This window comes from Coenobita brevimanus, chromosome 46 (assembly GCF_032717465.1).
Source record: "Coenobita brevimanus isolate Jiangsu-jjx chromosome 46, ASM3271746v2, whole genome shotgun sequence".
NCBI lineage: Eukaryota > Metazoa > Arthropoda > Malacostraca > Decapoda > Coenobitidae > Coenobita > Coenobita brevimanus.
The window spans coordinates 2150582-2176399 of NC_136999.1; the positions used below are offsets into that span (position 1 = coordinate 2150582).

A 25818-nucleotide genomic window follows, 5' to 3' on the forward strand; every position below is an offset into this window, starting at 1 on the left:
TGATGCAGCAGTACAAGCCTATACCTGTAAACTGTACGTCTTTCATATTCTTATGGCCTTACATTGAGAGTACTTTAATTTGGGGGAAATATATACTGAAGTGAAAGTCCTTGTTTTGTATTATTTTTCATGTTTATGCATGATGTGCCTAAAATCAAACTTATGCTTGTGATTGAAATTACTGAAATATTCTTGGAGATTCTTTCTGTTAGCTGAAGGTATGTGTTTGTGTCCCTGTTGCATTAATCATGCATATGACCTTTGCATTGATGTCAGTTGTATACGATGTGTGTTTGTGTGTGTATTTAGTGAGAGGATTAAGAATTTAGGTTACATGTATAATGGGAATGGTTGTTTCAGTATTATTATTAGTGAGTTGATGATTATCATAACCATCCATCCATCCATAATCCAATCTTAAATTGCCCCATGAGGAGTGTAGGAGCCTGAGCTAGGCAAGTTGGTCCTGACATTTAAGATGAGAGTGACCGGCCTCACTCAACCCTGAGTGGCATGACATGAGCAATAAACCCCAACCATCCCTTGGATATAAACCTACACAGGCTCAATCTGATTGGAGCACCTTAATTACCCACTAAACCACCGGTGCCATAGTTTGGTTATACGGGTACCACTTAGCATAGTAAATGCTTTCCTGTTGTACAGGAAACCATTTGGCTTGTCACTTAGTGTAGAGTCACTCATAGGCAAAAGGAAGAGGAAGGAAAGAAAAACAGAAGAGAGACTGTAGTCACCCATTCCACCATATTTGCATTTTTTTTTTTTTTCTCCTTCCTACCATCAGTTTCATTCAGGTCTGGAAGAACCTGTTTTAGTGAAGATGATGAAGATTATCAGACATTCCTGTCTGTCTGTCCAAAGCAGAATAAAATTGCCTGGTGGTAGGGAAGTGAAGTACTGTGTAAAGTACTGAACACCAAATTTAAACATTTAAATGATTAAATTTCCTTCACTACTATAGTTTTTTCTTTCTCTCAAGCTTTCTTTTTGCTTTATTTGTGCTACTGTCAGATGAGTGATTCGGCTAAAGGAAGATCCCCTTAGTAATGAACCAGTTAGCTGAGGGTGTTTCTAATCCCTTTTCAGTACCATAGTTCAAAATTTTTCTCCAGAGCTGAATAAAATAGTCAGGTGATAACATTAAGAAACAAATTGTGCATCAGAGTGGAATGGTAAATATTTGGTTAATAATTAGTGTGAAGCTACGTGCAGAGTAAATTTTGTCCTATCATGTGCAGCTAGGACTCCTGGGGCTTGAATGGTCAGTGAATGGGATTGTAGCTCATTTAATTGAGCAAAGTTTGGTTAGTATCTCATTCTGTCATGTTCTCTCTGGTTCTCTGGACACTACCTCACTCCACCCAAGGGTGGGAAAGGAGATCTGAATGTTGATGGTGATTAGTGTGGATATTGTGGTCATCGTTATAAGTTGTTCATAATATTTCCTTCAGTTTCTTCTTATGTACGGTAAGGTCCCTTTTTAAATTGCCCCCTCTCTCCTTTTTTACTGTTTTGCAGCTGAGGTGACAAAATTACAAAGACATTACCTTGTATAATTCCATTGCTACTTATAAAGCTAATTTGGCATTGTTCCCAGTTTACAGCACCAGATATGTGAAAACATTTTTAGATACCGGGTATTTCAAACACATCCTTGATTTATAATGAGAGCTTTCTGTATGTGCTTTTGAACTCACAGTCTTTTTCAGCATTCACTTCTGTCGCTGTCAGAATTGCATTTAGATGTAAAGACATGGATTCCCTCACATATGTGTCGAGTTTGAATGCTGAATCAGTTTTGTAACACCACCTTCCTTGCAGAGAGAGGTCTTTGCTCAGTTTCAGATTGCCATCATTCTCACAAGTCAGTCCTCAAGATAAAAAAAATTCCACATCCATTTCTGCACAGATGGTACAGTGAATTAGGGGAAAGTTTATTGGTAGCATTGGAACTTTAGTAGGCTTTATTTGTGTAATTAACTTTGGAATTAATAGCTAAACAGAACATCAGCAAAGGATGTATAGCAAGAGCTTCTTGTAAAATGCAGTTTCAATAAGTATAGTAGTTAAAATGTGTAGATCATTGTTGAGACTACAGTATTTACTTCAGTTTCCCTCTTGTGTTTACTCCTTTAAACCCACCACTTTTTGCAGTACTGTAACTTCTGCCATCAAGATTACATTGTAATCACAAAGATACATTAATTCTGTTGCACATGTATTAATTGTTCAGATGCAGAACCTGTTTTGTAACTAGCTCTCATGCACAGAGTTTAATACCCTCACTAACATAGGAGCCATTCAAGTACCTCTTTCTTTCATGACCTCATCTAGTTCTCTCTCCCACTTTCTCAAAAATTCCTCCCCTTCTCCCTTCCACCACATCAGTGCACTGTTTCATCCTCCTTCCTACAACCCAACGTCTGCCTGACTGCCTCTGCCAGCATCACCCTCAGTTTCACTTTCAAACATCAAGGTGAATGTTTGTGGTTCAGTAAGTTTAAATAAATTTTTCTTCTGTGTTTCAGGAAAGATGAACCCATACCAGTACCAAGCACCTCCAGTCAGCATGGAGTTGGTTCCTAAGCCCATGAAAATGCGGCTGACGGTTAGATCTCTGAACGTGGCAGCTGGTCACCATGGCAGGCTGGGGCCACTCAGCCAGATACTTAGAGTGTCGTTAGGAATTGTATTAGGAGTTTTTATTACAAGTGCAATAAGACATTTAATGTTGAAACCTCATATGTGTTTGACTAAAAGGAATATGCCCATATATGATGATATGAATGATGCTTTTAGGATAGTTGGGCTTGACCGAAATAATAATATTCATAATAGCGCAAAAAATTTAGTCTTTGTTGGTGTTATGACAGCAAATAAATATTTAGATACTCGTGCAAAAGCTGTTTATGAAACGTGGGGCAAACATCTTCCTGGAAAAATAGCCTTCTTTTCATCAGAAACTTCCACAACAACTGCAGATATTCCTTTAATAAGATTACGTGGTGTCGATGATTCATACCCACCCCAGAAAAAATCATTCATGATGTTAAAGTACATGGCAGAACACTTTGCCGACCGCTTTGAGTACTTTATGCGTGCAGATGATGACCTTTACATTCGCCCGGATAAGCTTGAACTCTTCCTGCGGTCAGTGAACAGTTCGAATCCACACTTCATTGGTCAGGCTGGAAAAGGGAATCAAGAAGAGTTTGGCCTCCTTTCCTTGAAGACTGACGAGAACTTCTGTATGGGTGGACCTGGAGTGATATTTAGTCGACAGACACTATTACTCGTGGCCCCCCACGTGCGGGACTGCCTCAAGAACCTCCAGTCGACACACGAGGATGTTGAAGTTGGGCGGTGTGTGAGGAAATATGCCAATGTTCCCTGTACCTGGTCCTATGAAGTGAGTATTGATCTTTTGCTTTTCTCATGTAAGATATGGCTACAGCAGGTCCTCAGTGTAAGATCTCTTTTATTACATTTTTAAAAATCAACATTACATTACAGAAAATTGCCTGAGTTCATTTGCTATGGTACTTTAAAGTTGATTTGTCAGTTTCTTCCAGCCTGCAGTTCCAGTTTTAAGGAGGATATTGTGATATTTTGGAACACATCCCTGATTAGTAATGAGGAGTGACTGTAACAATTTATTACATGAGCATGTTGAAATGAAATTATCAGAAGTGAAGGCAGACAAGAGCTTTAAAAAAAAAAAAAAAAAAAAAAAAAAAAAATCTGGAAGATTAAGTAGCCTTTTTAGAGAAACACCCATATTGCTGGGGCATGAAATGCTGGAGGACATAATAAAACAGAGAATTTCTTTTATGTTATCATCATCATCATCATCATCTAATCCAGTGTTGCCCCATGAGGAGTATAGGAGTCCAGGGCTAGGGAAGTTGGCCCTAACATTTAAGTTGAGAGTGACCAGCCTCTCTCATCCCTGAGTGGCATTATGTGAGCAATAAACTCCAGCCACCCTTTGGATGTAAACCTGCAGCAGCTCATTGGATCACCCTAATTACCCACTAAATCACCAGGCTTTATCCATCCATCCATCATCTAATCCTACGTTGCCCCATGAGGAGCGTAGGAGGCCGGTGCTAGGCAAGTTGGTGCTGACATTTAAGATGAGAGTGACCAGCCTCACTCATCCCTGAGTGGCATTACATGAGCAATAAACCTCAACCACCCCTTGGATATAAACCTGCACCGGCTGAATCCGATTGGGGCACCATTATTACTCACTAAACCACCAGGAGCCAAAATCTGGTTATATGGTTACCACCCAGCATAGTAAATGGTTTCCTGGTGTACAGGAAACCATTTGGCTTGTCACTCAGTGTAGAGTCACCCACAGGCAGAAGGAAGAGGAAAGAATGAAGGAAAGAAAGACACAAGAGGGAGTGTATAGTCACCCACAGGCGGAAGAAAAAGGAAAGAATGAAGGAAAGAAAGACAGAAGAGGATGGATGGAAAGAAGGGTGGAGAGGAAAGGGCAGACACCCGAGAGCAGCACTATAATTCGGTTATATGGTTACCACCCAACGTAGTAAATAGTTTCCTGGTGTACAAGAAACCATTTGGCTTGTCACTCAGTGTAGAATCACCGGTAGACAAAAGGAGGTTAGCTAACATTGAAAAATCACTGTGACTGTTTGGCTTTTGCCTTCCTTCACTTTGTATTGCCTCAAATGTATGGTAGGTTGCTAATTTGTTTTTATGATTGTAGACACGTGAAGCAGTCATAGTATAAACACTTGATCAAGTGATGAACCTATTTGTTACTGTACTGTACTTGTGCCATGGTGTGTTATGTGCCATACTGTTGTGCAGAATCACAATATACTGTTATGCCACCTGTGGTTGGGCAGGTCACCTGCCCTTAATTATTGTGACTATTGCATGATAGCCTAACCTTGGATTCCCGTACGAGGTACAGTATAGGGTTACAAGTATGGATTTTTTTTTTTTTCTTTTTTACAGTATTGTATAATCAGTACCATGTGATACAGATACTTTTTATAATACCTTAGGGTAGTTGCCATTTACAGTGCCTTCAAGGAGGTTGAGTACTAGAAGCTAATCATGGCTAATTGACATCCATTGACCATTTTTGTTTATTTGATATCCAACTTTTCAGGCACAATGAGCAGTACCATAGTGTAACTACAGTACCGTACTAACTATAATTAGCTACTAACCATAATAGTATGGAGGTAGTGTAGGATATATAATTATTACCATAACTAGTAGCACATTGCATTGATTGTTTATTAGCTACCGGTAAGTGATTTTTAAAGAAAGGAGCGTTGTGGTGTGGATGTGGATGTGATAGGAAGCGTTATGAGGAACACACTGAGGTGGTTTGGCCATGTAGAGAGGATGGAGGGTGAGAGACTGACGAAGAGAGTGTATGTGAGTGAGGTGGAGGGGGGAAGAGGGAGGGGGAGGCCGAGGATGAGATGGAGGGATGGGGTGGAGAGGTATATGAGAGAGGGGGGTGTGAGTTGGGAGCAGGGCAGTGAAATGGCAGGGGACAGGGCGACGTGCAGGCGATTTGTTTGTGGCCACCCTAAACGGGATTGAGGCGTCTGGCAATAGATAGATAGATAGAATTACAATATCATTCCTCATGGTTCACTGAAATCTTTTGTCATGTCATGGAAAATTTGCTTTAACCCCTTCCTTAGATCTTAGTTGGTATTCTCAGGAGGTATTGTAGAGTGAGTCATGGCCTTGTAACTTCCTGTTCTCTTTAGTGGGTTGGTATTTGCAAGGCCTGCATTTTTTCCCTTGTACTGTATTCTTTGTTGTCATCAGCTTTCATTTCTCTCTCTTATCTTTATGCTGCTTTGGTGAGAGACCTGTTCCTTTATGAAAATTAAGCTATATTTTGAATAATATGAGTGTATTTTCCAAATGATAAGTTGAGCCGTATGGGTATTTTGCACGTTTCCATTTTAATTTGTGGGCTTTAAGGATTGTTGAATTTTTATTTACTGGTGATTCATTTAGTTGTGTATCAGTAGACCATATGAAGTTGAAATCTAAAGCTTGACTTCTTCAGTGGGCTAGGTTTTCCCCAAGGTAATTTTATGTTTTTGTTATTCTCTCCAGTTCCTTACATGTGTTAGCTGTACTGTTGCATGTTTAATTTTTTCTTTTGCCTGATATCTGGTTCTAGGGATTGGGTCATGTTTTTCTCCTTTTCCTGCTGAACCACTCATGTCCTCCACCTCTTCTGTGCTTATTGTGAGACGTTTCATCTTCATAATTTACATACTGGTGGCTTGAACATAAAGCTAATTTATCTGTACAGTACAGAAATTATGATTTGATACTGGTATTTTTTGTCTTCTCTTGTGTTCCCACACTCTTACTATTGTATATCTTCACAGTTACCAGTTGGCATTTCTGTCATGTAGGGTACCTGTCATTTATGGTTTGTTTTCGAGGTTTTGTATTGGATTGTACCATAGTCCTTATCCAGTAGGAAAGTAGCTACTGTTATAACGTTTCTCCATTCCATCTTGGTAATATGTGTGTAGCTACTAGAGATCTTGTAGTAAAGAGAGATCTGACAGTCCTTGATGCGGTGATGTATTGTTTCATCTGCCACTTTTTAGATGGTTGTAAGGACCACAGGTAACACACGATGTACCATAGGACTGATTGATCCCAGACATTTCTAGGTTATCATTGTGGTTTTAGCCAGCTGTACAAATTTCAGGAATACCATATGTAGCATCTTCAGTGGCTTATCAAGGGGTTGAATACACCAGTTGGAGGACTGTCTTTCCTTGCACATGTGGATTTAATCTCCCAGAGATGACTGGATTTTTTTTTATTTCCATGAAGCCTCAGGTCCATGCTTTTTGAAAGGACTAATATGGGATTAATTGTTTTTGTCACCAGTATTGTAAATTTGATTGAGAATTGGCATTTTGAGATGTGTGGTCTGTTTATCATTGAGATTATGAGGGAAGGACTATGTACGATTACTACAAAGCATTCTGTTAGCTCTAGCAGTTCTTATGACAGTGAAAACAGTGATGGGTAAAAAATTGCACTGTAACCAGGATACTTTATAGCAGTAATTAGTATCTCCCCCAGCAGCCTAAGCCACGGGCCAGTGAATGGTTCATTCACTATGATGAAACAAAATCCAAGAGAAAGAGACATGGTGAGGGTGGGTTCACAGTGAGTTGGAGGGGAAATCAGTGGAAGAAAGTAATTTATTCTAAATACTAGACAGCCAGTGAAGATTGCACAGTAATGGAGTGTGAATATAAGCATGAGCCATGAACTCTAGTTGCATTATGATCTGTTGTTGGACGAAGAGGAGGATAAGAGAGAGAAAGGGGGGGGGGGGATTAGCCTGCCATGTATTATGCTACAGTGGGTTGTCTGGTAGTTTTCTTACTCAGGAGATCTAATAGCGGGAACATATAGGTGATGTAAACATGAATTTCACAACCACTTGCACTGAAACCAGGATTATGCATGTATTAAATAATAATAGAAATTTATTGCATAGAAAAACATACCTTATTGTAATGAATATAGGATAGGTTACCAATACCAGTATATTAAATTTTTTTACTGGTGTGAATATCATTGGGTACAGAGTGTTTGTACCCATCCTATCTCGTACCCAAGTCCATTTACTGCTAGTTCACATCCTGCCTGACCCTGGTGTAGCAGGGCAGGTAAGAGGAGGGGCTGGGGTATGGGTGGGGAGGGAAGAGAGGAGGGTGTCAGGGGCGGGGGAAGTTCCTCGTTGTGGCTCCCCTACCCATCACTGCAACACCTGCCACCCCTTCCTCCCACACCCATTGATATGCTTCACCTGTTGTGTTTCAGATTAGTTTAACAGATGCTTAACACTTCATTTGGTACTTCTGTTACTCTCATTACTTCAAGTATTTGTGACTTTGAAGTGCATCGCCTGTCACACTTCAGGTCTCACAACCATATAGAATTACACTGAAGTGTTAGGAGTGTCATGGTGTTTGGTAGTTAGCCCTGGACAGTAAAGGAAGTGGATATTTGTAGGCTCAGATGTTCAGAAAGGACAATGATTAGTTGGATGTGATGTACATCCTTGAACGTGAGGCCTGGGGTGGCTAGGTTTGTGATTGAAGAGTTGAGAGGAAGGATGGGATTGGATTGTATTGGTGCTGTGATAAGGAGAGGCAGATTGAGATTCCTTGGGCATGTGGAGAGGATGGAAGATGACAGTTGGGTGCGAAAACGATAAGTGTAAACGTCGGGGGTAGAGTTGTGAGAGGCTGACTGAAAAATACCTGGGACGAGGTCATACCGTAGTGCGTGGCCTCAGGGATAAGGGACTGAATAGGGAGGTTGCCAGAGATCGAACAGTGTCGAGATCCACCGTTAGGTGACAGGATTACACATACAAGCATGTTGGAACCTTTATATATGACACCATGTATATTAACTGTATGCTACTGTGTACCACTCCCACTCTCTTCTTCACCAGTAATGCTTTGTATCCATTTATCAAGCTGTATTTTTACAGGCAAATTTTCATGACATGCAAAATGTTAATCCATCACTCTACTATACCAGGATTGAAACTTACCTTTCACATTTCTTAATAGCTTAATGTCAATCATCATTACACGTTTATTTGTTACTACTCAAAACTTTTCATATGTTACTTCTGTACCACTCAGACAACTTCTAGCTGTTACACTGGGCCTATCTTCACCACCTACACTTTCACTTTATCAGGACATTTTTAAAGCTGTATCTGTTTCCATTCACACCACCACCACCACCACCCTCCCACTCTCCTCGTTTAGGTGACAGGAGGCTTTGTAGCATCTTATCTTTAGCAATCTGTTTAGTATATTCTCTATACTTTAACATTCCCTTTCATGGTAACTTATACAGTAGCTATTGGTTTAACTCCACCAGTCTGATGACATACTTTTTATTTTATTCTTGCTACCTTCAGATGTATTTATTCAGCTTAGGAGGGACCTGTCGAACTGGAAAAGTTAGATTTAGCATTAGTTAGCCCCTTGTTAGCTCCAGATTGGGCAGAAACCATCTGTTGGTACCATAGCAAGAATAAAATTCAAAATCCTTAAGCATTTAATAACTCATGTTACTTTACATTAGTGACTTAAGAGGGTAATGAGGAGTACCATAGTGTGTGGAATAAATTTCTTAGGAAAAGGTGTTGCTAAATCTCCATAGGAACTTTAAATATAACCCAGTGTCTCACAGTGCCAGACCAGTGTTAAACGTACCCAGTTGCCACTCACATTTCATAGGTAACATTAATCATTATTACAGCTTCATTTGTCAGTACAGTACACTGTTCCACTTGTCACTTTCCATATATATTACATTTTGCAGCTTTATTCTGTATGACCATGTGTTTATTTATATATTTTTATATCTATCTCTGTCTGTCTGTCTCCAAGTATCTATTGGTCTTTCTATCCGTGTCTCTATTTATTTAGCTATCCATCTATATCTGTCCTGTCCAGTCACTCACCACACTTGTTAATCTACCTTCACACCACTTCAGCCAGTTCATTTCACCTGCCATGTCTCGCCACACTTATAACATTTCATACCGGTTTACCTCTCTTGTCTCAGGGTCATATTCAGGTTTTCCAGGTAACATATGGGCATCTTGGCACCTCTTGTTAAGTGATTTATTATTTACTTATTTGTATTTTATATTTTTCATTTTACACGTTGACATTCTCTCACATGCTGTTTATGCCAGTTCATTTATCGACATAGCTTGAATTTGAAACGTACAAGACAATGGTGATATGCAAAATAAATCACTAAGGAAGGGGTGTTAGGAGAATGTCAAAGCCACTTTAGCTCTTGAGTCTATGCAAACACCTCTTCCGTCGTGATTTATTATTTATATTGCATCTCATCATCCTCTTTGTATGTTATTGGTGCAAAGTACTGGTATAAATAACACATGAGAGAGTGATTGAAGATAATGGTGATGATGATAATTAACTTACTCTCTGATATTCTTTAAACAGTCATATTTATTTTTATTTATGTATTTATTTATTGCCCAACTTTGTGACATGATGAGTATATCCATGCTGAACCTACCCACCAATATCGTTTAAATTGTCTGATTTATTTATGTATGTACTGGTATTTATTTATTTATTGCCCATTTTTGGAAAGACGAATATAGCAGAGAAGAATGCTGAACCAGGACTCAGGCTGATGATGATGGTAACGATGATGATTATTGTAATGATTATAAATGATGCTGATGATACGTAAATAATGATAATAATGATAATGATGATGATGATGATAACTTTTGGGTTGTGGGCAAATACTTCCCCTCCCCCCAAAAAATATATACCGGGTATATATTGTGAAGTAATAATAATACAGATAATAATAATAATAGTAATAACAATAATAATAATAATAATAAACATATGGGTAATGGGCGAATCGTACCCCTTTCCTCACCTCCCCCCCAAAAAAAATATATATATATATATAGATAGATAGATAGATCTGTATCCTCCTAACCTCTTGCTCTTTAGACGTGATTGGATCAAACATCATTAAAACCTAACCCACTTAACCATGGGATTAAGAAGGATTAGGTGGGATTAGTTTATAGAGAGGCGAGTAGTGCACATCCTGTTTGCTCTGTCGTCACTTGCTTGTATTTAGTTACAGAGATATTTCCATTTTTTTTCCATTGTGGTTTTGAAAGTTAGAGGATGCAGAAGTCATTGTGTAGGAAATATGAAGGCGGCTCATATGGATTATTACACACACACACACACACACACACACACACACACACACACACACACATCATATTGTTACATCTCAAAATACCATTTACACACACACACACACACACACACACACATCATATTGTTACATCTCAAAATACCACTTACACACACACACACACACACACACACACACACACACACACACACACACACATCATATTGTTACATCTCAAAATACACACACACACACACACACACATCATATTGTTACATCTCAAAATACCAATTACACACACACACACACACACACACACACACACACACACAAAAACGATATTGTTATATCTCACACACACACACACACACACACACACACACACACACACACACACACACACACACACACACACACACACATCAGATTGTCACATTTCAAAATACCACACACACACACATATTGTCATATCTCAAAATACCACACACACACACACACACACACACACACACACACACACACACACACACACAAATATTCGTCACCGTTTCCAGACAACATGCTGTTTGGAATTATCTCCCGGCATCCCCAAGAGCACTTCATTTAGAACAGGAGAAACCGCAACTAGGAAAAAAAGAGCAGAATAAGACAATACTGCTACTCGTGCATCCTTTCCATGGCACTTCTTCGTGACTATACTCATTTCGCTTTACCTCGGCCTGAAATTGCCATCCCTTCATCTAGAATACCGAGTTATAGCGATACATCAACCCTAGAATTTGGTGTTTGTCACGAAGTGCTACAGAAAGGATGTAAATCCGTAACAGCGTCTTTTTCTGCTCCTGAGGTACCGTACGTGATGAGCTGCAAAAAGATGAAAATTTGGGCCAAGTTAAAGTGAGCGAACTAGAGCACCTTATTCTATTGTTAGTCTCATTTTACAGGTTAGTATTCAGGATAGAGAAATTAACACTACGACCCTGCAACCTTTCCACCGCGCTTCTTCGTGATTGGCACCATATTCTAGCTTAATCTTATTCAGGATGGAGAAATTAACACAATACTACTGCCATACATCCTTTCCACGGCGCTTCTTCATGACTAGCACCATATTTTATTATTAGACTCTTATAGGAGCTTAGCACTCAGGATGGAGAGATGGCAATTTTACGCCAAGTGAAAGTGAACAAGGTATAGAGAAGTCGTGGGCGGTGGTGCGTGACGGGGGAGTTGGGAGGTTGTACCCTGAGGCGTTGGGCGCTGTAGATTGGGTAGTAAGATGTAGGCAAAAAAAAAAAAAAAAAAAAAAAAAAAAAAAAGTTTGAGGGATCGGTAACAGTGGGTGAGGCAGGCATTTCTAAAGCCTCGTCAGTTCTCTTACCTCGATTTCTCACACATTCATTTACCATATCCGTCCACCTTTTACCGTGTTCAGCAAAAATAACAACAGAATAAACGTGGTGCTCTCTTATACCCGGGCAAATAAAACCGTCACAGTTATGACTGAACAATAAAATCAGAGGTCAGGAGTGGCGTGTGAGAGAGTTAGGGGAGGGAGGGAGGGAGGGTGGACACTGAGAGACAGGACAGGGCTTTGAGAGAGGGGGACAGGACAGGGCATTAAGAGAGGGGTGGGAATGACATTGTGAGAGAGAGGAGGGGAACACTGAGAGAGCAGGGCAGGGTATGACATAAAGAGAGCGAGGCTGGACAGGAGAGTGGATTAACAGATGCAGAACACTAACACTGGGAGGCAGGACAGAGCAGGGGATTGAGAGAGGGAAAGAGGGCAGGGCTTGGCATAAACAATGGGAGGCAGGACAGGGCATTGAGAGGTGCAGGGCAGGACATTGAGAGGGGCAGACAGAACAGGGCAGGACAGGGCCAGGCAGGACTCCCACGCCACGTCACTGAGTCAGGCACGTGTAAGATGATCTGGGAGCCTGTTGGTTCCTCGCTCAACTCACTTTCACCTCACCCGCCTCGCTTTTACATCCACTGCATCACCACCCAGCTCATTTTCACCTGCATCCTCTCACTTTCACTTCAATCCACCTCACTTTTCCCTTCACCCTGTCCCTGCTCCACTACTACTACCCATCTCTCACTTCCCACTCTCGCATTTTCACATCACCCACCGTACTTGCCCATTCTTCCTTTTACTCCTCAACTCACACTCTCATCCACCTTCTCACATTCACCTCACCACCTCGCTTTTACATCCTCCCTCTCACTCCCCAGCTCACTTACGGTACTTCTCCACTCTCACTTTCACCTCACCAACGTCGCTTTTCAATCCACCCTCTCATTGCTGCACTGCCCCCGTTTACTTTTCTCTCCACCCTCTCACTTTCACCTCACCCACATCACTCTCCCCTCCCCCTTCTCACTGCTCCACCATCTTTCTCTTCACGATCTCTCTTTCACCTCACTTTTTCACACCCCCTTCTTACGGTCCCTCCAGCTTACTTCTCCCTTCACCGTCTTACTTTCCTCTCACTCTTACATTCACCGTCACGATTTCACTTCATGTTTACCTCTGCCATCTCACTTCCTCACTACCCATCTTACTTACTTCTCCACTATCTAACTCACTTTCACCTTCCTACTGTACCTCACTTTCCAGCCTTTCAGCACTTCCACCAGCCAACTCACAATCACCTCACTCATCTCACTTTTCCCGCCACCTCATTACCCCACTCCACCCACTCACTTATCTCTGTTTACTTCCTCGGCTTATCATTTAATTTGAATATTCTGCTGTTTACTTTTTGGTAGCTGTACCCAGTAACCTTTATGTTGACTTTTTTTTTTTTTTCTTTGTCTATTGTCTAGCCAACACAATGCGATTTTATATGCAACTTGAGAGACCCCCCCCTCCCTCTCTCTCTCTCTCTCTCTCTCCTAGCCATCATCTTGACACATTTTTAGCCAACACAATACGATATTATGTAACGTGAGGACCTCTTATGTAAGGGGTTAGAGTATTTGATATTGAAATCTGGAGTTTTTAGGATCTGGTGCATCTCAAGGAGTAACCCAGTCAGTCGGTCGCTCCCTATGGATTTTTGGAACAAGTTACTTCATTATCGACGTCACAAATGGTTCCCTTTGTCCAGTACTTTTTTTTTTGTCTTGATAACGCTAGACAACTGATTTATTTTTATTAGCGTTTAAAAATTTAGGTTTCAGTAATACCGTAGTTGTGCAGAAAAACATCAGGTGGAGAGAAGGGACCTTGGTGTTTTTCTGCATCTTGTCACAGTTAATTGAAGTTCGTAAGCTTGTGCAGAGACGATTTTTAGTAGCCTGTGTGATATTGTACGGTAATGGGAGCTTCAGAAGAAGGCATTAGAAAAGGTTGATTGGATTGGCAGAAGGGAGTGGAAATGAGAAGTTGCAGAGAAGTTGAGTGGCCGGAGAGGAAATTGAGAACTTGTTGAAAGAGTGCAAAGAAGTGAAGTTGATAGCAAAACAGGAAGAGGAACGCCAAAAATAAGGTGAACGGATGAAGTAATAGGATACGTTAGGGAAGGCTGGTAGCATTTACACTAGGAAGCAGCGAATGATGAAAATGATAACAGTCGAAGTAAAGGTGAATAGAAAAAATAAATGAAGGATAAAGGAAACAGGCAGGGAAATGAGGCTGATGGAAGAGTAAGGTACATTTTTATTTATTTTTGGTTTATTATAGTGGAGTAGGGGGTCTACAGGCGGGGAAAAAAAAAAATCGGCTCTCTAGCTTAGGAATATTAGGCGACAGAGGAATACGAGTAGATTGATACAGGTATAGATATATGTAGTTCTTTCACCTTAACCTGGCACGAATACCGCAGGCAGAATTAGGCAATGCTACGGCTCCACATCGTTTTCATACTAACTTCTCATGGCTAGCATCGTGTTGTATTGCTGTTCTACTGTTACGGCTGAGCTTTCGAGTTGTAGGGATGGCAAATTTAGGTTAAGTTAGATAGAAAAGGGTTATAGAATGTAGAGTTGATTTTATAAGCCATGAAAACAGTTTTATTAATTTTTATTTCTGAGGTGCGCTGACGTACAGAATAAATAATGATAATAATAATAATTTTAGATAATAATATATAATTTGAAAGTGGTAGTTTTAGGGAATGTGGTACGGTGGAATTATCTGACGGAGCAAGTCAGCTCTTCTCAGTTTCGGCCACCTGTTTCATGTGTGTGTGTGTGTGTGTGTGTGTGTGTGTGTGTGTGTGTGTGTGTGTGTGTTTATATCATCATCAGCTCAGGTTGCCAGTCAGTGTTGTGGACGTTCCCACATAGATGCAAGGCTTCAATAATCACTTAGTGCGTTTTAGATATTTATCGTCAGCTTTATTTCATGTGACGGAACTGGGCCAATCACAGCTTAATTTGTCGTAGTTGCATGATATTTGCTGAGGTAGAAATGAATCTCCTTGGCCACAGGTCAAATGGGCCCTACAGTCTGACGTCATTGGCCATTAATCACGCAGGAAGGAGTTAGGGATCGTTCTCATTTTAAAGTTGCTTCGGTGAGGTGAGGTATACTGCGACTATTTTCACCACTGTCATACAAGAGAGTATTGAAGGGTAATACGCAGAATAAATCGCAGAGGAAGAGGTGTTGCGGTATCTCCAGTCTCTGGCACGGAGAATACGATTACGATACTGAGTCAGGGATTGGAAGTATTCTGATGGAAATTGTCAGAGAGAGAGAGAGAGAGAGAGAGAGAGAACAGATGGAAGAACAAGAACTCGTTTCACTGGGCCACGTTCAGTACAAACATCCGCAATGTGAACGTAATAACAGCCCGCTCCTTTAGGCTCAACCGTCCCCCTACGTACCATACATCTCCACATGTCACCACTTCGGCGCTAACACCCACCGCCCATATTGAAACGTACGGCGAAAACTCATAGATTTCATTTTAAAGGGTAGTCTTTTTTTATAATTTTTCCCCGACATACAACCATCTCAAACGTTTATAGCGCAAGACCTCACTTCAGTATCTTTTTTTTTTTGGGGGGGGGGTACCGCTAGACGGTTTTTATCAGCCGAGGGAGGCTCCTGACAGATTAAGGGTTAAAGGTCGGTTGGTGCTACTTTCTTTCTGTTTCTCTTTATTTTGCCTTCTTTCTTCCTCTTCCTTCTTACCTTCCTTCCTTTGTATGTTGATTTATTTGATTTTTTACTTCATCCTTTTACATTCTGTGTCTGCCTTTATTTCGTACCTTCCTTCTTTTTTCTTTCTTTCCATCATCTTCCTTCCTTCCTTCCTTCCTTTCTTACTTTCTTTCTCCAGTTTTGTGTGTTGTGAGGATGACTGCGCCTGTGCTGTGTTTATGTGGGGTGACATGTTTACCACCAGTGAGGCCCTAACCCCCCCCCCTCTCTCTCTCTCTTTCTCTCTCTCTCTCTCTCTCATTCTTTTCCCATATCTCATCACCTCACCTCTTATCATCTCCTCTCTGCTTTTCCCTTCTTTCCTCACCTCTCTCTTCACTCCTCACCTCTCTCCTCTCCTCACCTCTCCTCTCCTCTCCTCTCCTCTCCTCTCCTCTCCTCTTCTCTTCTCTCGTCTCCTCTCCTCTCGGACTACGGTCATGTCCACCCCTCCTGACATTTACACACACAGGGTCAGCGGGTCACTCAGGTGGAGGGGCGGGGGGAGAGGGACTGTCCACACCCTAGGCAAGGTTAGGCTCCGGCAGGGTGTGGATAGGCTCTGACAGGGTGTGAAAAGGCTTAGGCAGGGTGTAAATAGGCTCAGGTAGGGTGTGGATAGGCTCTGACGGGATGTGAATTGGCTCAGGCAGGGTGTGGGTAGATTCAGATAGGTTGTGGATAGACTCAGAAAGGGTGTGGATAGACTCAGAAAGGGTGTGGATAGACTCAGAAAGGGTGTAGGTAGGCTCAGGGAGGGTGTGGATAGGCCCAGAACGGGACAGATAGGCTCATGATTTGGGTAGGCATAGGCAGGGTGTTGGCTAGGTTCTGAAGGGGTGTAAATAGGCTTATGCAGGGTGTAGGCTAGGCTCAGGCAGGGTGTGAACTAGGCTCATGTTCTAATATCCCCCACAAAGGTTTAATTATTCACTATCCATTCACTAATCCCACCGATATTTTTCGTTAATGTACGGGGTGGGAGGAATCGAGAAACAGGAACGAGAAACACTTATAATTAAAAAAAAAAAAAAAAAAAAAAACTATAAACAGAGCCGGATGAAACGAGACACACCTCAGATTCTTGATTAAAAATATGTTGTGTGGCATAAACATCAAATCACCACCACCACCGTAATCATCATCGTCATCATCATCACTACCACCACCGTCATCATCATCATCATCATCATAGGCCCGTACATCAGGACAAGGACTCTCTCAGCTTTCACCACTCCGACCTATTGCTCAAGAAAGATCAAGCAACAGTGAACAGCCTTGCCACCAACAGGAAGTAGCTAAACACACCGTATTACCTTGCAGTTAATATTGTGGCCTAATTATCTTTCTCTTCCTGTCTTTTCACTTTACGATCCTATTTTTAAACGAAGACGTGGCCATATTGAAAGGGAAAAATGTTTTATTCTCTCTCTCTCTCTCTCTCTCTCTCTCTCTCTCTGTCTCAACTAATAGTCTCTTCTTATCCCATGTCTTTTTTTTCCTCCTTCCTAATTTTGCCTGTGATCTAAGAACCCCCCCTCCTCTTACCCCTTAGCTACATCTTTTGTTTATAATCCTCTTAGACCACTCCAGTGCTTACATTCTAGAGACTTTGTTAGAATCCACACGTCTATTTTTGTAAGTTTAAACAAGAAAGACACACTGGTTATATAAACATCTCTCTTTGTGAATGTGCATTTTCTTCCAGATTTGCATTTTTCTTTTTATTTGTAGATGTGTATTTTTATTTTTATATGTATATTTGCATTACCCTTCATAATATTTTTCTTTGGCCTTCCACCTAGTATATAAATTTCACTGGCTGTATCATAAACTAAGATTTTTAGTAAGTTGATCGGTTGAGTAAAATATATTGGAAAACAGTTGTATTTAAGCTCAGGAAAGTTAGTTGATTAATTGAGATGATCAGTTTAGTTTTACTCATCTCAGGAAATGCCTCATACTAAAGGAACTAATACTTTCCTGACACCATTTGGTTGAGTAAATGACATATGAGGGTGAGACCAGTAAGTGTGATGCTGCTCTCTGTTTAATATCTGACTGTGAATTTCTGACGTTATTATTTTAACAGCAAACACGTATCGCGGAGAAGGTTATTATTATTATTATTATCATCGTTATTATTTGCCATGTGTTGAATAAGTGACATATAAGAGAATGATAAGTAAGAGTTAGATGTCATGTAGTTCTGAAATTCAACACTGAATTTCATACGCTCCTATTTCATCTCATCAAAGACCATATGTATTGAAGGTTATAATATACATCTTCGACATTGATAGATAGATGGATAGATAGATAAATAGATAGATAGATATTAGATATATATATAGACACTGGTTGGTTGGGTAAATGAGATCTAAGTGTGTGATAAACAAGAGTGAGATGTGATGCAATTGTCACATTCACTCCAGACTCTGTGACTTTCTTGGCATCGCTCACATTGAACCAAGGTAAACCATCCCGTCCTCCTTAACCTCTTCACGGGACCTGATTTTCTTCACACGCACATACATACATTTACACACACAGACATACGTACATACATAACTTTCATACGTAATTTTCATACAGACTGATACACACACACACGCACACACACACACACACACACACACACACACACACACAATTTTTTCCAGTCGTGTGAGGCATTTTTAAGTCTCTGGTATTATGAGCTTGCTCGAATACAGGATTTTTTTTTTTTTTTTTTTTTTTAACGGTGTCGGTTTCGCCTTAGACTGGACAGAGCCACAAGAGAGAGAGAGAGACACACACACACACACACACACACACACACACACACACACACACACACACACACACACACAGGGCCATTACTGTGCCACATACAACAAGCTCGTAGTTCACCTTCAGAGTCTAATAATACGTGGACGTCTATGCACAGTGCAATTTGATAACGGCACTGCTGTTTATAGGACTGTTATATTACGTAGGTGTGTTTCATGGCGACAGAGATAAATTTAAAGATTGATTTTGATGTCCTTATTTTTAGTGATACTGAGGTATATTTGTTGCTTAAATATTTGTTACTTTTTTTTTTTTTTTTTTTTAAGCTGAGGGAAACCTGTGCCCTTTAGAATTTATCGTAGTGAGATTGGCGTTTGGAGAGTCATGAGTGAAAAACTTGGCCCACTCCTTGGCATTGGATGCTATGCTGGTCGTTACTCGGTGAAAGTTGCTTAAGTGGATGAAAGTTACTAAGTGGATTGCAAGATAGTGACCACGGTTAACGTAAGGCGAGCTGCATTGCAAAGGGTTACATACACACTTTGAGTCTCCACTTACGCAAGGTTGGGTAAACATGCATGACCACCCAAGGCTGGTTTATACAGCCCTGGCTATTAGCAGCGTTGACGCGCCTCCACTGCAGTTTGTTGATGATGATGAGTTTGCAGGCAGGCTTGGGGGGGGGGGAGCTTGTTGCAGCAGGAACAGGATATTCATCGAATGGACAATATGATTTGGTCTTAGGAAGCGTGTGGGTCAAGACCCCATTGTTTGGCGGGCGGGATAACAGTTGGTGCGGTATCACGGTCAGGTGTGTAAAAGGAACAGCGTTGTCTTGAAGGGCGTATTAGTAGTAGTAGTAGTAGTACCGGTAGTAGTGGTTAAAATGGCAATGCCTCGAGTGAGAGTCGAACTGACTGCCTTGTAAGTCATGCGCTGCCTACTGAGCCTCCGTAGTAGTCCGGTAGTAGTAGTAGTACTAGTGGTGGTGGTGGTAGTAGTAGTAGTAGTAGTAGTTGCTGCTGTTGTTGTTGTTGTTAGTTAGTTAGGAGAGACGTTGACAGCGAATCTCTAAAAGCGCCCATTTAGGCTTCAGCCAGATAGTTATTGAGTACTGGTAACAAGCTGCACTTGCCGGTATTTCACATTATGATGTTAGTTATAGTAGGTCAGATTTATCACTCTTGACCGGAGCTGTACGTTATTTTTATATCCTAAATATACGGTAGCTATTCAGTGTAGGCTTAGTCAACTTGTTCTAGCCACAGGGCCTGACTCCCAAGTCCAGTATCAGTATGCATCAGGCTACACTTGTAACTAGAACCCAGGATGGCCAAGATATTTTGGTGCAAATAGAGGCAGTGTTTCTAGTAGCCCATAGTTTTTCATTCTTCTTTCTGGCGTTGATTTTTTTTTTTCTGATATGAGTTTAGTTGTCCTTGAGGGCTAGTATCAGTCTTCTGAACGTGTCTTTTAGTACAAACCTCCCATTAACCCATGTATACAGTGTTTTTTTTTTTTTTTCCTACCACCAGACAGAGTTATTCAGTTTTGGACAGACTTCATGTAGTAGTAGTAGTTGTAGTTGTTGTTACATCAGGCTCATCTGGACGTGAACTGGGTGGGCTGCAGGCTGAGATTTTGCTCTTGCAGTCCACCAGCCTTCTTCCGGGGGACATGGAGGGAGTTGAGGACGTTTGTGTAACCAGGTAGAGGAACTAACCGCTTATATCGGTGCCATCGCGTGAAGGTGTCCCTCTCCATGACTTATGAATGGGGATATTTTGTAGGGGAATGTTAAATCTTACCACCAGACGATGTTACTCTTCTTTGAACTGACATTGAGCAGTGAAGTTATTGAAGTATTCGTCTTAACACTTTCGTTATAAAAAAAAAAAAAAAAAAAAATTGCTTGAGGTGAGTAGAATAGTCTGATGATAGAGAGAATTCAAATAAATGTACAGTTACGGTCGGGAATATCGCTTTACATTTTTGGTCGATGAATTACGAACCTTAACACTATATTCTGAAAAGTGTGTTGGGTTTAAAAGATAACACCACTGAGATTCAAAAACCATCGTTCAATCTTGCTGTTTATCGTATTTGGAGTCCACCATTCTACGTCATCGGACTGAAGGGATTAACCGTGGACCCTTACATCTCGAAATGGGCAGTAATTATGGGAGTGCCGATTACCATTACCAGTTACCGTTACCATTACTCTTATTCACGTGGGAGTCGAGAACTTGATATATGTGTAAATAACAGGAGAGCGCAGAAAAAAAAAAAAAATACTAGACTAAGCAAATAAAAAAAAAAAGTCAGGAACTAAACTATAAAGAAAATTAAAGATAAAAATAGAATACTAGACTTAGCTAAAAAGAAACAAAAAATACTAGACTTAGATTAAAAGAAAATTGAAGAAAAAAGAAAACAAAATACCAAAGTGAGTGAGTGGCTTACATTGGTAGGGTCAGTTGCACACAATTATTGCTGTGTGTGTGTGTGTGTGTGTGTGTGTGTGTGTGTGCGCTTGGTTGTCTGTATGTGTGTGTAACTGTGTTTGGTTGGCTGTGTGTGTATGTTTATCTCTGTGTGTGTACGTTTATCAGTGGGTGTGTATGTGCGCATGTGTGTGCGTTGTGTGCGTGGGAGGTTATGAGGACGAAAGAGGGGGGAGGGGAGGGAAAAGGAGAGGAGAGGGATTAAGGGGAGACAGTAGGAGAATGGGAGAGGATAGGGGAGGTGAGAGAAGGGGAGTGGAGAGAAGAGAAAGGGAGGGGAGAGGAGTGGGGTTGATAGGAGGAGAATAGGGGGCGGGTAGAGAAGTGAAGGGAAGAGGAAAATGGGAGAGAGAGAGAGAGAGAGAGAGAGAGAGAGAGAGAGAGAGAGGAAGGGGAGGGTGTGGGGAAGCATTTACAAGTGTCAAGCATCCTAACCACTTCACCCCTAGGACTTCAGTTTCCTGTGCTAACTCAAGACGATTTTATTCAACTTAGTAAGGATCTCAATTAGTAAAGGCATAAATTAAGGCTGTAGTAAATCCCTCCAGAAGGAGATGTCCATCCTAAGCTGAATAAAATTGTCTGAAGGTACCACGAGTAAAATAAATCATAGCTAGGTCTTCGAATTGATGTGGCTAACCCCTTCAGTCTGAGAATATCATTTATTTTTGTTATTGCACATTTGTTCAGCTTTTGTCTTTGCTGCTTGTTACTGTACATTAGTATTGCTTTTCATTGTTATCGTTATTTACTGGATTGTTACTAATGTTATTACGGTATTATTATTATTATTATTATTATTATTAGTGCTGGGTATTATTTTATTATTCACATTATTATTTTTCTTTACTATTACTACTTATTCAGCTTGGGCTAGACTCGTAAGACTGGAGGAGCGAGATGCAGCATTCATGAGCCTCTTCAACACGGGAACGCCTCTTGATATCTCCAGACGATTTTTTTTTTTTTTTTTTTTTTTTTTTCCAGCTCAGGAGAGATTTTTCTAACAGGAAGGGTTAGATATAGCCTCTCTTCATTACCTTAAGGGGATCTCCAAAGTCCAAAAAATGAAAAAATTGTTCATCATCATCATCATCATCATTCGGACCTCCATTCCCACCCTAGGGCGGGGTGAGGAGTAGCAAAAAAAAAAAAAAAAAAAAAAGCAGAAGGTAGAAAGTTGGTTTTGAAGTGCTAGCCAAGTCTAGTAGTAATGATGAAAATACTTTATTGTTGAAACATATATATTACACAGCTTAACATCAAGAAAGTTTGTTTAGGCAGCTATGGTAAAGATATAAGTAGCGCATTGTTAAAAAAATAATATCAAAGTTTGGTTGTGAAATGTGACAGCATTAATAGTCAGGATGAAAGTCTTATAGGCTATTTAAAACAAAAAATCTTTAACAGTCTCAGGTTTGTTTGGTTGTGAAATATTAAACGACTATAATAGTGGAGATTTAAGTGATATATTGTATTTAAAAATCTTACACTCTGTCATGAAAGATTGGTTGTGAAATGTCAGACAACTGCAGTAGTGAAGATTTAAGTGATATATTGTAAAAAAAAAAAAAAAAAAATCATACATTCAGTCTCATGAAAGTTTGGCTGTGAAATGTTAGACAGCTATAATAGTCAAGATTTAAGTGATATAATGTAAAATAAAAAAAAAAGTACCCTCAATCTCAGGAAAGATTTATTGAGATGTTAGACAGCTGTAATAGTGAAGTTTAAGTGCTTTAATGTAAATAGACAGTCTTGCACAAACTATCAAGAAAGGTTGGTTGTGATATGTGAGACGACTGCAATAGTGAAGATTTAAGTGATATATATATTGTTTTAAAGATCTTAAACTCAGTCTCATGAACGTTTGGTTGTGAAATGTTCAACAGGTACAATAACACGTTAAAATGTACAAGTAGGCCTATTGTATTGTAAAAAAAAATAAATAAATAAAAAAAAATAAGCACACAATTTCAAGAAAGTTTAGTTTAAAGAATTAAGAAGCAATAGTATTGAAAATGAAAGTAGTAAAAAAGAAAATTCCTACAGTCATCCTCAAGAAAGAATGGTTGTAAATTGTTTGGAAGTTTATGAGGAAGGATTAAAGTCTTGTATAAATAATAATAATAATAATAATAATAATGATAATAAATAATAATAATCTTACACACAGCTTACCCTCAAGAATGTTTGGTTTTCAAGCATTAGGCTGCCAAAATAGTAAAGATAAAAGTATTGTTTTAAAAAATCATAAGTTTGGTTGGGAAGTGTTTGTCAGCTACATTAGAACTGATAATTGACTGTGAATTGTTTGGGAGTAATACGAGGAAAGATTGAAGTTTTGTAATTAAAAAAAAAAATCTTTCACAACTTCACCGCAAGAGTTTGATTGTGAAGTATTGGGTACTTCTTATAATGGTAAAGATTGCAGTATTACTGTATATTGTTTAGAAGAAAAAAAAATCTTAATGAACTAGAAAAACATTTGCTTGTAAAGTGATTTTTGTTTTTTGTGTGAGAGGACTTGAAGGACTCATACTGTATGGCAAGAATTTGGTTACCTAAATTCTTGGGAGTTGTGTGAGTGAAGACTATGCACAAATAAGCCTTACACAAAAGTTAAGCAAAAAAAAAAAGGGGGGGGTTATTATGACGTGATTAATAGCTGTATGAGTGAACATACTATACAGAGGCAGTCGTACATACAACTTAAGCTCAGAAAGTTTATAAATAGGCCTTCTGTTTAATGGTATTTGGGTGGAGCTGTTTGACTTGTTGTTTGGTTACCTGATACTCACCAACATCAGCCTTCACTAGAACATATTTATTTCCCCCCCCTCCACCTCTCTCTCTCTCTCTCTCTCTCTCTCTCTTCATCCTTTTATATATATAAAAAAAAAAAAAAAATTGCATGCATAGAGTAAGTATGTGGCTGTATGCACAAATTTTCCTTTTCAATATTATTCTACTTTCTGCCGATCCTTTGAAATTCCTTCAGATTTTTCATTCCTGCAATGTATTACTTCCTCTCTTGTTTCCTGTACAGCAAATGCCGGAAAGTCTGGAGGGTGGGGGAGTGAGCCTTCTGCTGTGCTGTCCTTTTCTCCTGCTCCTATGCACTGTATTAGTATTAAGGCCGGACCACCTCGTAGGGACCGTAAGGTCTGTGTGGTCTGTGTATCTATGTAACTCTCTCTCTCTCTCTTGTCAGTGGATATGGAAGAGAGAGAAATAGGATAAACAGTACAGTACACAATACAGCACAGGGATAGTTTAACAATCACAATAGAGCATTATGATATGAGCACTGACTTTAACAATCACAATAGAGCATTAGGATATGAGCACTGACTTTAACAATCACAGTAGAGCATTAGGACATGAGCACTGTCAGGCCATTAGGTTTGCATTACAGTACGATACTGTACAGTAGCTTGAACATGGGATGCCAGAGTTAGTCAAAGCACCAGGGTTTTGCGACCACATGGTCAGAAGAGCAAGAGCGCACAGCCATGTCTTGACCCTACGACATCCACAGATGAGAATGAGAGCATGGCAGTATTCTTGGCGCGCCAGATAAATCACGCCCATGATGGATTCTGATTGGCTGGCACATAGTGGGTGTTTTCGTTGACTCTCAAGTTTCAGGATTTCGTTTGGCGCTGGTAGGCTACCACTCACAAGCCAGGTGAGAGCCCTCAGTGCTGGATATTGCTTTTGACCATCTGTTATATCCAGTTTCAGCACCGTTTGTTGCATAAAAATTGCTAGATATTGCATTAATAGAGCCAAGAGCTGCATTGGCTGTTGTATTGAACCAGATGTTGTGACGACGGATAATTGAGAGTTTACTGTACTGGCGTTGAGTTGACCATTGTAGTGACTTACCTTTTTTTCCTTCCTTTTTTCTCCTTTTTTTCTCCCAACACCCTCATGGTAGGGAGAACTGTAGTTCAGTACTGTATTTTATTTCAAACAATAACAGATTTTATTTGTGTAAATGAGTCATAGAAACCTGAGTGTCATTACTGTGACATACTAACTGTCTCGTGGTTAGAACAAATTATTATACTCCAGCAAATGCCAGAGTATTCTATTGGGCTGAGTTAGTTATAGGAGCTTGAGTGTTAGTGTAGTTAGTTAGGTTGTGTTGTAATATTAAGTAAGTCAGACATTATTTATACCATGCTTACTGACCTTTGGTAGAGAAAATCACATGATACTGAATAACATTAAGTGGTATAAGATAATTTCTGACTTTATATTATTTATATTACAGTAAACCCACATTATAATAAACCTTGTTATACTGGATATCTGATTTAACGAACGCCATGAAGCCCACCGAACATTATGTCGGCCACATCAAACAATAGTCATTCAGTGGGACGCATTATACGCCCCTTGCGAACGCCTCTAACCCCGCCAAACAGTTTTCTTTGTCTATTTTGAACAATGGTCGTTAAATGTCACACATTACGTGGCCCGTATGAGTCACTCCCAATGCACAGTGTGACTCAGAATGCAGTTGTCAAGGTTGGCATTGTTTTTTTCCCACCTACTTGGGGTAGG

The 25818-nt window shown here is 40.1% G+C and overlaps 1 protein-coding gene across 1 annotated transcript in view; it reads left to right on the forward strand.

The window, feature by feature from the left end:
- The first annotated feature begins 2554 nt into the window (after positions 1 to 2554).
- The window catches only part of Chsy (Chondroitin sulfate synthase), a 47987-nt gene continuing 24723 nt past the window's right edge, over positions 2555 to 25818 (forward strand). Inside the window, exon 1 of the mRNA XM_080271417.1 lies at positions 2555 to 3430. Within this exon, the coding sequence (XP_080127543.1) occupies positions 2555 to 3430 (876 nt within the window). The remainder of the gene's footprint in view (positions 3431 to 25818) is intronic.